The 13,263-nt window shown below is 52.6% G+C and overlaps 3 protein-coding genes across 3 annotated transcripts; 2 read left to right on the top strand and 1 right to left on the bottom strand.

Annotated features, from left to right (window-relative positions):
* Positions 1–5,547: 5,547 nt before the first annotated feature.
* B0T26DRAFT_806863 (uncharacterized protein) lies at positions 5,548–8,470 on the top strand (the record flags this gene model as incomplete). Its single annotated transcript, XM_060447205.1, has 8 exons — positions 5,548–6,203; positions 6,249–6,709; positions 7,023–7,088; positions 7,232–7,323; positions 7,412–7,543; positions 7,693–7,788; positions 7,867–7,986; positions 8,058–8,470. Exons 1-8 carry the CDS (start codon positions 6,033–6,035, stop codon positions 8,468–8,470), a joined length of 1,551 nt encoding a protein of 516 aa, XP_060290016.1. The 5' UTR covers positions 5,548–6,032.
* A 2,000-nt stretch (positions 8,471–10,470) lies between these two features.
* Positions 10,471–11,506, bottom strand: B0T26DRAFT_730015 (PRA1 family protein-domain-containing protein). The gene is made up of 2 exons (XM_060442995.1): positions 11,372–11,506; positions 10,471–11,239 (listed from the first exon to the last, which is right to left on the bottom strand). The coding sequence occupies exon 2, from the start codon at positions 11,149–11,151 to the stop codon at positions 10,621–10,623; it is 531 nt and encodes a 176-aa protein (XP_060290015.1). The 5' UTR covers positions 11,152–11,239; positions 11,372–11,506; the 3' UTR covers positions 10,471–10,620.
* Positions 11,507–12,043: 537 nt separating this feature from the next.
* Positions 12,044–12,539, top strand: B0T26DRAFT_756718 (uncharacterized protein; the record flags this gene model as incomplete). Its single annotated transcript, XM_060446145.1, has 2 exons — positions 12,044–12,114; positions 12,281–12,539. The coding sequence occupies 2 exons, from the start codon at positions 12,044–12,046 to the stop codon at positions 12,537–12,539; spliced, it is 330 nt and encodes a 109-aa protein (XP_060290014.1).
* Between the last annotated feature and the right edge of the window lie 724 nt (positions 12,540–13,263).

Raw genomic sequence — 13,263 nt, 5'->3', positions numbered from 1 at the left:
GATTATTCAGCTGATGTGAGCTAAAATTGTCACACAGCTCGCCACCACTCATATGTATAAAACCTGCACCTCTGGCATGGCCAGAGGAGAGGAGAAATGGAAGAGAACACAACACTTCATATTTTTTTCGGTCTGAATGTAAAAATCCAACAGGTGTAAGGTTCGTAAACTCTGCCTCAGTGGTGCTGTGTGCTACATAGGTCTGCTTTTTCGTCTTCCAGTATACCGGGCAGCCGGCTAGGAAGACGACGTGGGCGCCGGTAGAGTAGCGATGTAGGAGGTCGTTAGAGAAGGAGGCGTCGGCATAGTATTGATTTGACCCTATCTGATAACGATGAGCTGCTAGCGCTCCCAGTGAAGCGTCCCAACTTGGACACGGTGTCTTTGGGGACCGGTACTAGTCTGGTCTGGCCGCGGCGCGCTCACGTCGTTGGGGAGTATTATAATGTATTTGTACATCAAGTGCCCTCGCGCTCTATATTTATCTCGCAAGGTGGAATTGTTATGGCCAGGCGTTGGAGCGGCGGATAGCCCTTTTGCAGTGTAGGAGAGCGATCGGGGCTGGAATTATTCGCAACGCAGCCCAGTGGGCAGCCGGTCTTGTTTCCGACAGGACCTTGGATGCATACCCATATTGCTTACTGGCATTAATTAATTCTGCACCACTATCCAGACTTGGTTTGTTTGTTGGTTTCTTAGGGTGGTATGGGTCATATCTAGCTGATGACTTCAGCTATATGAGTGGGTTGAAAGACGCTTTTCAACCTGTAATTAAACAGGGTTGTTAGAAAGACTTGACAACTGGAATCTTTGTTAATGTTTCTTATTTCACAATTATTCTGTCCGAAGGACAATATTACCCTCAAACTTTCCAAAATTCCCGTGCGATAGGAGCTTGCCCTTTGTTCTATCTTCATAATTACCAACCCCAGCATTCTGTGGAGCCCGTGCTCCCTTACAGACAGACGACCCTAACAGTCGAGTGGTTTGTAATAGTATTATAATGGAAATTGGCTGAGATATAAGCGTTTAAATGCTTTCTGGCGTGGTGGGGCGTGCGTAAAGGTGGGCTTGCGTACGTACTACGCGAATTGCCCTTCAACCCCGCGTTGAATTTCCTCGCCCACCCCACAATTGCTTTTCTTTTTCCAATAATTATTCGTACCGTAGTACCTTCGACGAACCTACCGCTCTTCGTAGCTAACCTCCTTTCCTCTATAGTACCGTTTTGCCTGTTATGGCCAGGTTATTCGGTATCTATAGCAGAGGCGGCGGAGGCGGCTGCTCGCAAAGTTTGCCACACCTACGGCGTTGAGAAGGACATCGACCAATTCCGGTCATTCCGAGGCCCTCGACGGATCGTTCTTAATTACGCGGATTGCCGTAATCGCGGCAGGTAGTAGGTAAGTCCATTAGACCTATCTTCCTTGGTTTCCTTGCTAACTTCATTCCCAGAGAGCCGCGTCAAACGCAAGAGTTTCTGCAGCTGCTGCCGTAACCTGCAGACAAAGTCTCGCCCTTGCGCCTCGCCAGAATCTCACCTTTCGTTTGATAAGTCGGTATTCTTAACCACAGTCCAACGGCAATAGGGTAAAGACCAGGCTCTATTCCGGCAAGCCCTGAAAGAATTACGGCAGGCCAAAGTATCTATTTCGTTATGGGAGCTTCTTACGTCGAGATATACAATCAAACTGCCTCCGGCTCAGGTCCAGGCTTTTGATAATGCCCTCCGCATCTTCCCTATCAAGGCGTAGGTCAACGGATACAACCATTAGCACCTCCTAGGCCTACGAAAGGCGGTTGTACATGTAGACGAAGGCGTAGGCGCAGAGAGAGTCGAGTCCTCTAACGCTGGCAATCTGATCAAACGATTACCTCTTTGTATTGGTTACCGGGTCATGCTAACGAGAAACCTCTGGGCCAACGTTGGGCTTGTGAACGGTGCCCAGGGTACTATATACAACATGTCACGAGCCTTAGCAGGGCAAACCATAATGGCCCGTGCGCTCTCGGCACCCCACTATACCCCCGCACCCTCGATCGTACCTTTGTAAACTTTCTTTCTTTCTTTCTTTACTTTTAGAATCCTAAGACAATGGTATAGCCTTACTAGCGACTCTTCTTCCTAGATGCTGTTGACCGCCGTCACACGACATCTCGTAGGCTGAAGGCGCTAACGTGCTTAAAGACCTGTGAGGACCCGTCTACCAAACTGGCCCTCAAGCAGCCAGAGCCGCCCAGAACCCCCGGGCCTATCAGAAGCCTCCTCGAGGCCCCACCTACCCCACTGATAGATGAAAACTTATTCGCGAGCACGCGACGCGTTGTCGGACTTTTCTTTCTTTCCCTCCTCAGTTTAGAATCTTCGTCGATAGCACCCAATAGACTGAGTTCACCTCAATGCCTTGCCCTGGTTGTGACAGCACGAGTTGTCATAATGAGCGGCATACAGCGGGTAGGGCCTTCGTCAACAAACTCGAAGGTAAATAGATCCGAGAGCTCCAGAGCACGGCGGTCACCACCACGGGTAAGCATATAGTGGCTGAGAAGAATATCGACCATTGTACGGAGGTGGCACTCTGGCGACTCGCCAGACTGTGCCCAAAGCTCCTGGCATACCCGCAAAAGCTGTGGCTCTGTATACCCATCGAGAAGTGTATCGCGGCCTTTGTCAGCATAGTTGGCCTTGTCGCGTGTCGCATCCCGGCGCTGCAAAGCCTTGATATAGTCTCGTACGCTATGCTCGCGGGGAGACGGGTGACTGTTCATCCCCAGAGCCCTCTGGGTGTAGTAGAGGTCGGTAACGGCTGTAACATAGCTCCGGACCGATCGCCATGCAAGCCGAGTGGCCGTACGAGGTGTCTCGGCAGCCGTTGTGTAGCTCTTGCCTCTGAGTGGCCGCTGTGCTACACACTCGACTAGGAAGAGGAGGAGCTTGTCTTCTGTAACAGTATCCCGGTCATGATACTGCTTAGAAGTACAGAATTGCTGAAACTCCCGCTTCTTTGGCTCGTAAGCGGTGACGGTATTGCTCGGCCTCTCTTGCTGGATTAACGAGTACACATTCCGTGTGTTGGTACGTAGCTCGGCGTTATTTAGAGCAGTCCGCTCAGAGCCCTGTATGCCCTCCTGGAAGTCGGTTGCTTTTACTGTGATTGAGTCTTGTACTTGTGCATTCTTCCGCTTCGATATACGGGCCAGGGCTGTATGTGGTGCAGGTGGAAGGAGGGCAGGAGGGCAGGAAGGCAGGAGGGCAGGAGGGCAGGAGAACAGGTAGGAGCGGAAGACGCGTGAGGGCCAGAGACCGCGTATCTATAGCGCGAAAACAGGGGCCCAGTCATCCAGACTAGCCCTGTTGCGGGCGAGGCCCCCTGTACGCCAGGGCCGCGGCTGCCTACTAGGCTCGATTTGGCGGTGGAATCATCAAGGGCTGCAGAAACATAAGCTGGTGGGCTAATATCGCATGCTGACCGGTGTGGCCAGATTGGGTAATACACGGATATAGTGGGCCAGATGCGCAGTCAGCGCCGATCATCTGCAATCAGCTGCATGGTCTATACCAACATCTTCTACCATCTTTGCCTATATCTACAGTATTGTTGTCACAACGTACTTGCGCAACGCCAGCGAATATCCCAAGAGCTTCCTACTACTTGTTGTTGCGCCCTCTCAGCTGCGCGAGCGATTCTTTCGCGTTGTCGTAGCTCTAGAACGTCCTCTCCACCTTGCGCGAGAATGAAGTTATGGAGCCCAGTAACAGCGTATACGATTTGTACCTGCTTCTCGATACTGTACTCTGCTGGTATCTCTCGGATTATTTTAAATCTCCTCTTCAGAATGCCAAAAACTCTCTCGACGACAGTCCAGATGCGTGAGTGCCTGAGATTATACAGCTCTTTCTTTGTCTCTGGCGGGCGCTGACCATTCCTCCAGTCCTGTAGATGATACCGAACATTGGAAAACGGTAGTACGATACCGTTTTGAGTACCAAAGCCAGCATCACCAACGTAATACCGATTTGAAGGAATTTTGAAGGAGCGACTACAGGCCTGATGGAGTAACAACGCGTCGTTGATAGAGCCCTCCGCTCCGGCGAGAACGTAACTGAAGGACCGGTCTTGCCGTACCGCTGCGAACACGTTCTGCGTTACCTGGCCTTTGCGGTTATACCAGCGGACTTGCTCTGGCGCCTTTATGTGCGCCCTGATGTGAGTGCCGTCAATTGCCCCAATACAACCGTTGAACGCTAATATCTTGGGGTTGAGTTCGATCGCTGGATCAAGCCAATCGTCCTCTGGAAGCCGCACGTACGCCCTATGAAGCGACACCATCATCGGGAGGATTATCGCAAACGACCTCGATATCGAGCTCTGAGTTATCCTGAACTTATGGGCTGCAGCACGCTGGTCACAGCCGCGGCCAAGGATATACAACACCACCATAACCTTCTGCGCCGCGGTTTGATACCGCGTACTGCGGAGGCCCTCGTGGACCTGCAGCCAACGCACCAGGGCCGAGAACGTTGCTTTATCCATACGGAAAAGCTCTTTGAACTGCGTATCTGATCCAGTTTGAAGACTCCTGGCAAATCGTTGCGCGCCGGAGGGCCCCTCTGGATGGATAACTTGGCAGACCGCAGGTCGTGTTCTGGGCTGGCAGTCCTCCTCCGCAGTCCCTAGCAGCGTGTGGGCGGCCAGACCGGCGGCCAGAACGAAGAAAGTGCCCATAATGGCCAGGTAGGTTTGAAGAGATCTTTATTTGGTGATAAACTGTATGCTAACAGATCGATAGGTATTATTCTTCCCGTTCCACGCCATCGCCGCTCTCCCCAACAGGGCCAGTCGACCGCGAACCGGCTAGAAACCAGGGCTGAACCGTTCAATTTCGCGGTTCGCGCGAACCGCCTGTTCAGCTCTCCAACCGGCAGAAAACACCAGAATCACCCCTGTTTTCTAACCTCCTCCGGTTAGCCGCGACCTGCATTAGCGCGGTACATCGCTAACAAGGGCCTGTGGCTTCGAAATTTGCGAACAGGCTGTTCGCCCGACTTGGCCAGCGAAATTGCTGCCAGAAACGGGATAGTGGCCCTCGAAAAATCAGTCTTGGCACACCTGAACAGCCTTGGCAGTCCGAACCGGCTGTCCTGCTCGCGAGAAGATCTGACCCTTGGCATGGCAAATGTGCTTGGCATGGCACATGTTTACCAGAGCCGGTCTAGTTACTTGGCATAGGAGATGTGTTAACCAGAGCCCGTCGTTGCTTTGGCATGGTAGATGTGTTTGCCAGAGCCGGGTTCAGTTGCCTTAAACGTGTTGTCTTAGACCTAGGGAGCGCGGTCGCCTGCTGCTTGTCGACCTTGTCGGGACCGGGGGAGCGTGGCGAGACCTGAACCTTATTGAGAGCCGCTCTGTTTGACACTTGCCCACTTTAGTCCTCTATACATAACCCTAACCCTGTAAAATTCAAGATTTTGCCGCCACGTAACAATCAGTCTTGCCGTAGCGTGGGCCCGTGCACTGCCCGCTCCCACAGCCTGTACAAACAACTCCCCACAGAATAACTCCCGCACATGAACACCTTTTCTTCTGGCTACCGCCGTTACACTTCTACCCTCGGAATCTTGCTCTGGCATCTTGCTCTGGAATTGGCTGCACTGCTCTTCTCTCTGCCGCCCTTGCTTCCTTGTGTGTTTGAGGGTGCCTGTTGGGTAGGCTGAGGGCGTTGGCTGTGAGAAAGTTGGCTGTGAGCACCGATCTTCGCGCATCTTCATCCATAGCGCATCGCGCATCATCATCCATAGCGCATTGAGCTATTGCCCATCTTCCTTACATACTACCCAATTGCGCTTCATACTACATTGCGCTTCATACTACCCGATCGCGCTTCATAGAGCACGCCATCTCATTATTCTCAAAATCGAGCGCATCGTTTCGCACCTATTCGCCACTTGCACGTTTCGCACTCATTCGCCACTTGCACGTTCGCACCTCATTCACCACTTGCACATCTCACTCTGCATCTCGTCGAGCACCATGGCTCCTCGTACAGACAAAAAGAGGATACCAACCCTAGCACGGCAGCCCCAGACCGCACCAGAGACAAATGAACCAGTCAGCAAGGTCAAGACGCTGAGAGCTCTAGGAGCCGAGCTCCAGCAGCAAATCGCCGAGTTTCAAATCAAGGCACCAGAGACGAATGAACCAGTCAGCGAGGCGAAGACGCTGGGAGCTCTAGGAGCCAAGCTCTAGCAGCAGTTCGCCGAGTTTCAAATCAAAGACGAGGTTGACGACAACGAGGAAGTCAAGAACGACGACCAGCGCGATGTTGACGATACGTACGATCTTGTCGACCTCGTCAAGGCGAAGCAGGAGAATAATCAAGAGTTCATTAGTCGATTGAAGAAAAGACTCAATAGCATAAACGACGCGGTTAACGACCTCTTTGGACAAGTCGGAGATATCAACCACGTACCGGGCAAGGCCGCCCAGTTGGGGGACGACATCACGAGCCTCAGAGGGCAACTCAGAGTGGCCATGGACGAGATCGAGAGCCGCAAAGCGCAACTCAGAGCGGCGAAAGACTTTGTCACAGAGAAGAAAAAACTCGATGATATCGAGCATGAAAAGCAGGCACATCTGGAGAAGGAGCAGGAGCAGGAGGAGCTTGAGGGGCAGGAGCAGCAGGAGCAGCTGGAGCAGCTGGAAGCATCGTATATTTGACAGATCGATGGCCATAAAGGCCTCGATATTCGGGTTTACTTCAACATTACGATGTCGATGATCATTAAGATCTCGCAAGGTCCACTAATTTGCCCACCCAAGAGTAGACACCACAGCCTAGCTTAGATAAGCATCTTTCTTCACTTCTCATTTCATATTTACTTCTTATTTCATATTCACTTCTCATTTCAGAGGCCCTTTGGTGCATCACACTAGAAGTAACGTCACGTAGCTGGTAATTCCTCGAGTCTAGAGTTCGCGGGATCAAGACTAGACTAATGAGTTGCTACTGATCCGGGCTAGAAATAGTGACGGTTACGCTGGAAACAGTGACGGTTACGCAGCTGGCAAATTCCTCCCGAGTCTAGAGTTTGCGGGATCAAGACTAGACTGATAAGTTGCTACTAATCTGGGCTAGAAACAGTGAGGTTACGCAGCTGGCAAATTGCTCCCAAGTCTAGAGTTTGCGGGGACCAAGGCTAGACTGATAAGTTGCTACTGATCCGGGCTAGAAATAGCGAGGTTACGCTGGAAACAGTGCCGGTTACGCAGCTAGCAAATTCCTCTGAATCCAGAGCTTTGCGGATCAAGACTGACAACTCGAGTAAGGGCCTGGAAACAGTGACGGTCATGTACTTGAAATCGACGAGTTGCTACTAATTAGGGGCCTGGAAAAAGTAACGGTTACGCAGCTAGAAATAGTGACGGTCACGCAGCTGGACACAGGCCAGCCACGCACCTGCTAAATTCCTCTGAATCCAGAGCTTTGCGCATCAAGACTGACAATTCGAGCAACGCGTTGCTGCTGATCAGGGCCGGAAATAGTACGTTACGCACCTTCCGGAACAATAGGAACACTTTTTTGGCCTGAGCCCTGGCCGAGTATAAATTACCCTTCCGTGCTCTCTCTCTTCCTTCCTTTCTTCTCTCCTCTTCAGCGGCTAGTCGAGCAATCTAAGCTTTCACTCAACAGTACAGTACCATCTGAAGCCTTCTTCGGCTAGCACAATACCATCTCAAGCCTTCTTCTTCACTGGCAATCACCAACACATCATCACGCGTCGGCACAGTAAGTAATCCCCATCCCACGGGTACATACCATCCACCAAGCAACACCATCTCACCACATAACACCCCAGTCAATCAGTCCAAGCCTTCTTCGGCTGCCACAGTACCATTTCAAGCCTTCTTAGGCTAGCACAGTACCATCTCAAGCCTTCCTTGGCTTCTAACCTTACCAACCAAAATATCATCTCGTGTCAGCACAGTAAGTAATCCCATCCCGCGGGTACATACCATCCACCAAGCAATACCATCTCACCACATGACACCATACAGCCACTACACCCGCCAAAATGGACGCCGACGTCACTTCCTTCATGTACGCCCACATTCACCCGGTCCTGCGTCTCAACAGAGACCTGGCGCCGTTCGGCGTATTTGTCGCCGTCACAGACATGCAGGGCGTAGAGAGAATGGGTGCTATTTACCATGAGCAGCTGGAGGCGGCCGGCCACCGCATGTCGGTGCTGGCCCTGCCTGACGTGGACGGCCCGGCCCGCGTGGCCCTCTTTTGCCGGTGCCTGCCAGATCTGATCCTGGCCCTAGACGTCCTGGTCCTCCACGCCGACGGCGTGGATATCATCTTTGCCGACGTTGAGTCGGCCCTATTTGCCCTGCGCCGCCGCCGCCCTGCCTTTGTGGTCGCTTACTGGGCCCCCACCTCCGTTGCGTCTATGTTCTTTGCCTGAGCAACGTCATGTTCTTTCTCGAGCGGCGTCTATTGAGTAGAAAGTAACGAGCGCATAAGAGGTTTGTGATGCTGACTTGGTAGCTAATTGTGGCTTGTGCTAACGTGTTTTGCGGCTAGCAGCTGGAGCAACGCAAATGAGAAAAAGAGGTTTTTTGGACGACGCTTTTTTAATGAGGGAGAGAGGATTTTTCCGGTAGTTGGGCCGGCATAATAAACTTGTTTACGCTGCATCTTTCCCTTGTTGTGATCCATTCTATGTTGTGATCCATTCTATATTGTGATGACCAACGTTGTGATAACCATACCGTTGTGATGACCATTATCTTGTTCAGCTGAACGGAGCCACCATGGGCGAGCTTGCGAGAGGTGGCGTCGAGAGGCTGTCTCTTTTCTTTTACCGTGAGGGTGCCAAAGTTGCGATTGGCTGAGGTTGAATTGCGAGACTGAAGTTGAATTGCGACGCCGAGGTTGAATTGCGAGATTGGGGAAAAAGGTGGTTTGTTTAGGTTGAAGGGAAAGTGGTTTATTTTGGGGGGGAGCTACAAAGTTGAAGTACCGCACGGATACGCACGACGGATTGAAAGCCATTCGACACGGACAAAAACTAGCCAATCCTGGCGAGAACGCACGATTTGTCGCCTTCCAGCTATGAACAGGTCCGCCGAATACTTGACGATTATTACCCTGTTAATATCTACTAATACCTCGCTAGGAACGCGTCTACGGTCGGGGTCCTCAACTGCAGCCCCACCGCCCGATCAACGAGACCCCGAACTAGATCCCTCCCAATATAAGAGATGCCGTGGTTATGACTTGGTCAAACATAACTAGCACCCTCGGCTAGCACCTCCGGCTAGCCACCCATACCTTCGAGCGAAGCGAGAACAGCTCGCGGCAGGCGCTGCCGGAGGTAAAGAACAAGAAAAAAAGAGGCTCCGTCCAGCTGACCCCTTCCTAACCTGTCAGGTAACCTATTTTGATGACCATTTCATGTTTTTTGCTCTAAAGCATTAATGTGGATTTGATACGCCACGGACACAGAACTGCCTTTCACGCTCGGCCCGCCTTTTACGCTCAGCCCGCCTTCTTGGCAATGAACTACAGAATCTCCTTCTAGGCAATAACTTTCATACGGCGTCCTACAGCTTCTTAACCTTCTCGCGCAGCTTGTAGTGGTCGTCGCTAGCTTAAGTTGCTACTAATTAGGGGCCTAGAAAAGTAACGGTCACGTACTTGGAATGGGCGAGTTGCTGCTGATCAGGGGCCTAGAAATAGTGACGGTCGCGCTGGAAACAGTGCCGGTCACGCAGCTGGTAATTCCCTCGAGTCCAGAGCTTTGCGCATCAAGACTGACAACTCGAGCAACGCGCAGGTCCCGAATTCCACAACCGCCAAGCTTAGCAAGCTTGGCCAGAATTAGGTCGTGGTTCACAGCCTAGAAGCCGGCGCGTATTATCACAGACGCTCTTGGAATAGAGGAGTTGTTAGGGCCTGGAAGTGGTAACGGTCACGCTAGAAACAGTGCCGATCACGTAGCTGGTAATTCCCCGAGTCCAGAGCTTTGCGGGATCAAGATTGACAACTCGAGCAGAGGCCTGGAAACAGTGACGACGCACCTAATAAATTCCCCCGAGTCCAGAGCTTGCCGGGATCAAGACTGACAACTGGAGCAACGGCCAGGTCCGGAGTTCCACAACCAGCTGGCTTGGCCAGAATTGCGCTCGCTGTTCACAGCCCAGGGGACTGGAAACAGGCTGGTCGCGCACCTGGTAATTCCTCCGAGTCCAGACCTTTGCGGGCATCAAGACTGACAACTCGAGCAGGGGCCTGAAAACAGTGCCGACGCACCTCGTAAATTCCCTCGAGTCTAGAGCTTGCGAGGAGGTGGCTTGAGGGGTATTACCAACATGTTCTTGTGAGATTTGCTGCGATGCAGGTTACCCCTCTGCCTTACTTTAACCACAGCGAGATTATCACTCATGAGCTTGGAAAACACCCTGTACCAAGGAAATGCAGCATTAAAATTCGTACTAGTCTAGTGATGCGAAAAGACAGAGATAAGGGAAACAGTTCCGTCTTCTCACGCAAACGGTTCCGTCTTCTCTTGTCATGGCTACCATATGCGCTCGGGGGCTCGCGGCCGACTACCTAGACCGTCTCTCCAGAAAGAGTCATACGGATAGGCTTGTCCATGAGAACAGCGTGGCCGAGAATGGTCACGCCGCTAGCGCCGACCAGCCAGAACATGGTGCCGACGGGCGAAGCGTAAAGAGCGACGGGGACGGCGATGATGCACATTGCCGTGTAGAGCTGCTTGGTGGTGAGCCGCTGCGAGCCAATCTCGAGATCGCGGCCGTCCAGCGTGCCAATCAGGAACATGCTGAGCGTGACAAGGACGATGTCGAAGAGTAGAGCCTTGTTATTAAAGATGGAGTAGAGAGACAACATGACAAAGACGACGGCATAGTTGCTTGAGAAGTAGCCGGAATTGAAGCTGATACGCGCACGCGCCTCGGCAAAGCTGGCGGGCTTGAATATGCGTTTAAAGTCAAAGAAGTCGGACAGCGGGCGCAGATTCGCGAAGCGGCTGCCGAGTGGTCCAAAACGCATGCTTGCGAAGCGGTCGCCAAGGTTCAGGCGCGACGTCAGCGCGTCTATCAGGGTCTGGACGCGGAACATTTTGGCGGTTGGCTGGCAAACGAGGCCCAATGATCTGATTGATGATTGAGGCGAGTGAAGAAGAGTCTGAAAGGGGCGTGGTGAGAATCTGTCAGCTGTTAGAGAGGTCGACGCGAAGACGGAATACCGAGTTTGATTGCGTGTCCGCGACGTAGAACGCCGCACTTGCGGGCTCAATCAGATGCGGGCCCAATCAGACTAGAGGCTGAGCAAAACGTACCAGAGGGGGCACCAAAGGGGGGCAGCTAAATGTCGGCACGCAGGCAGAAATATGAAAGCCTCGCTGGCCAGATGAGAGGACGAGGCTGTTGACGTTGACGTGTTGAAAGAGACACGATGGTCTTTGTTCGTTAGAGAAGGAAAAGAAGAGAGAGAAGATAGCGGGGCAAAAGGCGGGCAAGTCATAGTTTTTAGTCATCGAGCTTAAGTCATTGGTACCTGCCCGTTGAGCTGGCAGTGGGGCACAGCTGCTGCCAGCGGCAGTGGCAGCCGCGTCATGCAGGTTTGGCTATTTACTAGCTCCACACCAGCATGCAAGGAAAGGAAAGAGCACCATGGGCAGTGGCAAATACCAAGGGCGTGGCGAGCACCAACTGGCCAGGCCACTGCCCATTGGTGCTCTTTCCTTACATGGCCTGCATGGCCTGGCCAGTTGCTCTTTCCTTAGACAGCAAGCCACAGATCGCGCTATATTGCATTCGAATACATGTAGGGCCTGGAAACAGTGACGGCCACGCAACTAATCAGGGGCCTGGAAATAGCGACGGTCACGCAGCTGGTAATTCCCTCGAGTCCAAACCTTTGCGGATCAAGACTGACAACTCGAGCAACGCGTAGGTCCCGAGTTTCACAACCAGCAAGCTACGAATCGCGCTATATTGCATTCCAACACATGCAGGGCCTTGCGCATGGTACCGAGGCCCGGTACGTGCTGCACCCCGACGGCGAGATTGTGGGCGTCGTGTAGGCGATAAGTTCCGCCGCTATCCGCGCGTGCTGCTCAACCGCTTCTCGCCCGCCGACGTCTCCGGAAGGCTGCGCCGCAGCTGCACAAGTGGCAGAAAGATACGAACTATTGAGGTAGTCTCTACCCCGGTCGAGATTGTAATACCTCTCTAACTCCTAAAAGAGGACGATCTTTTGCCATTTCGCCGTCTTCTTGGTTCATCCCGACCAGCCTCGCTAGCACCCTCCTCGCTAGCACCCTCCTCGCTAGCACCCTCCTCGCCATCACCCTCCTCGCCATCACCCTCCTCGCCATCACCCTCCTCGCTATCACCCTCCTCGCTATCACCCTCCTCGCCATCACCTATGCCGACGCCTCCTTCGCTGACGACCTCGTACATCGCTACTCCACAGGCGCCCACGTCTTCCTAGCCGGCTGCTAAGTATACTAGAAGACAAAGCAGACCTAAGTAGCACAGCACCACTGAGGCAGAGTTCACGAACCTCACCCGCCACACAGTCACCTCACCCGCCTCACAGTCTGCCAAATGAATAAATGAGCTGCTTAGAGACTTTGGGGCACACCAGCCGCTAGGGACTTTGGGGCACACCAGCCGCTAGGGACTTTGGGGCACACTAGCCGCTCCCTGTTGTGTTGTTTACTGACAGCATAAACGCCAGAATCAACGTCACGAACCCCTTAACGCAGCCCGCACCAACACATCTGCCAGCCAAAGTAACCAGATTCCCTACCTATTCACACTTCACACACCAGCCATACCAAAGTAACTGGACCCGGCTCTGGCAAACACACCAGCCAAAGCAACTGGACCGGCTCTGGCACACACACCAGCTAAAGCAACTAGACTGGCTCTGGCAAACACATCTGTAGCTAAAGCAACTAGATTCCCTACCGGTTCATACTTCACACACTAGCTATACTAAAGCAACTGGACTCGGCTCTGGCAAACACACCAACAATGAAAGAATGACGCGCTACTCAGCCACGGAGGGTCAAGGCGGCTGGTGGCATAGGGCTATAGATTCTATATAAGTAGCCCACGGCCACTTCTACCCTCGCTTCTACATGCACACATTAACGAATCTAAAATGCGCTAGGTTTAGAAGCTGCACCGTCGATCGACTCTCGTCTCTCGGCACGAATCC

Source organism: Lasiosphaeria miniovina (assembly GCF_030549165.1).
Source record: "Lasiosphaeria miniovina strain SMH2392-1A chromosome Unknown B0T26scaffold_8, whole genome shotgun sequence".
In the NCBI taxonomy this organism is placed as follows: Eukaryota; Fungi; Ascomycota; class Sordariomycetes; order Sordariales; family Lasiosphaeriaceae; genus Lasiosphaeria; species Lasiosphaeria miniovina.
Note: the sequence above shows the minus strand (reverse complement) of the source record. Positions and strands in the feature narration are given on the sequence as shown.

Coding starts and splice junctions, on each gene's coding strand:
- B0T26DRAFT_730015 (XM_060442995.1), bottom strand. CDS start 11,151: ATGTTCCGCGTCCAGACCCTGATAGACGCGCTGACGTCGCGCCTGAAC.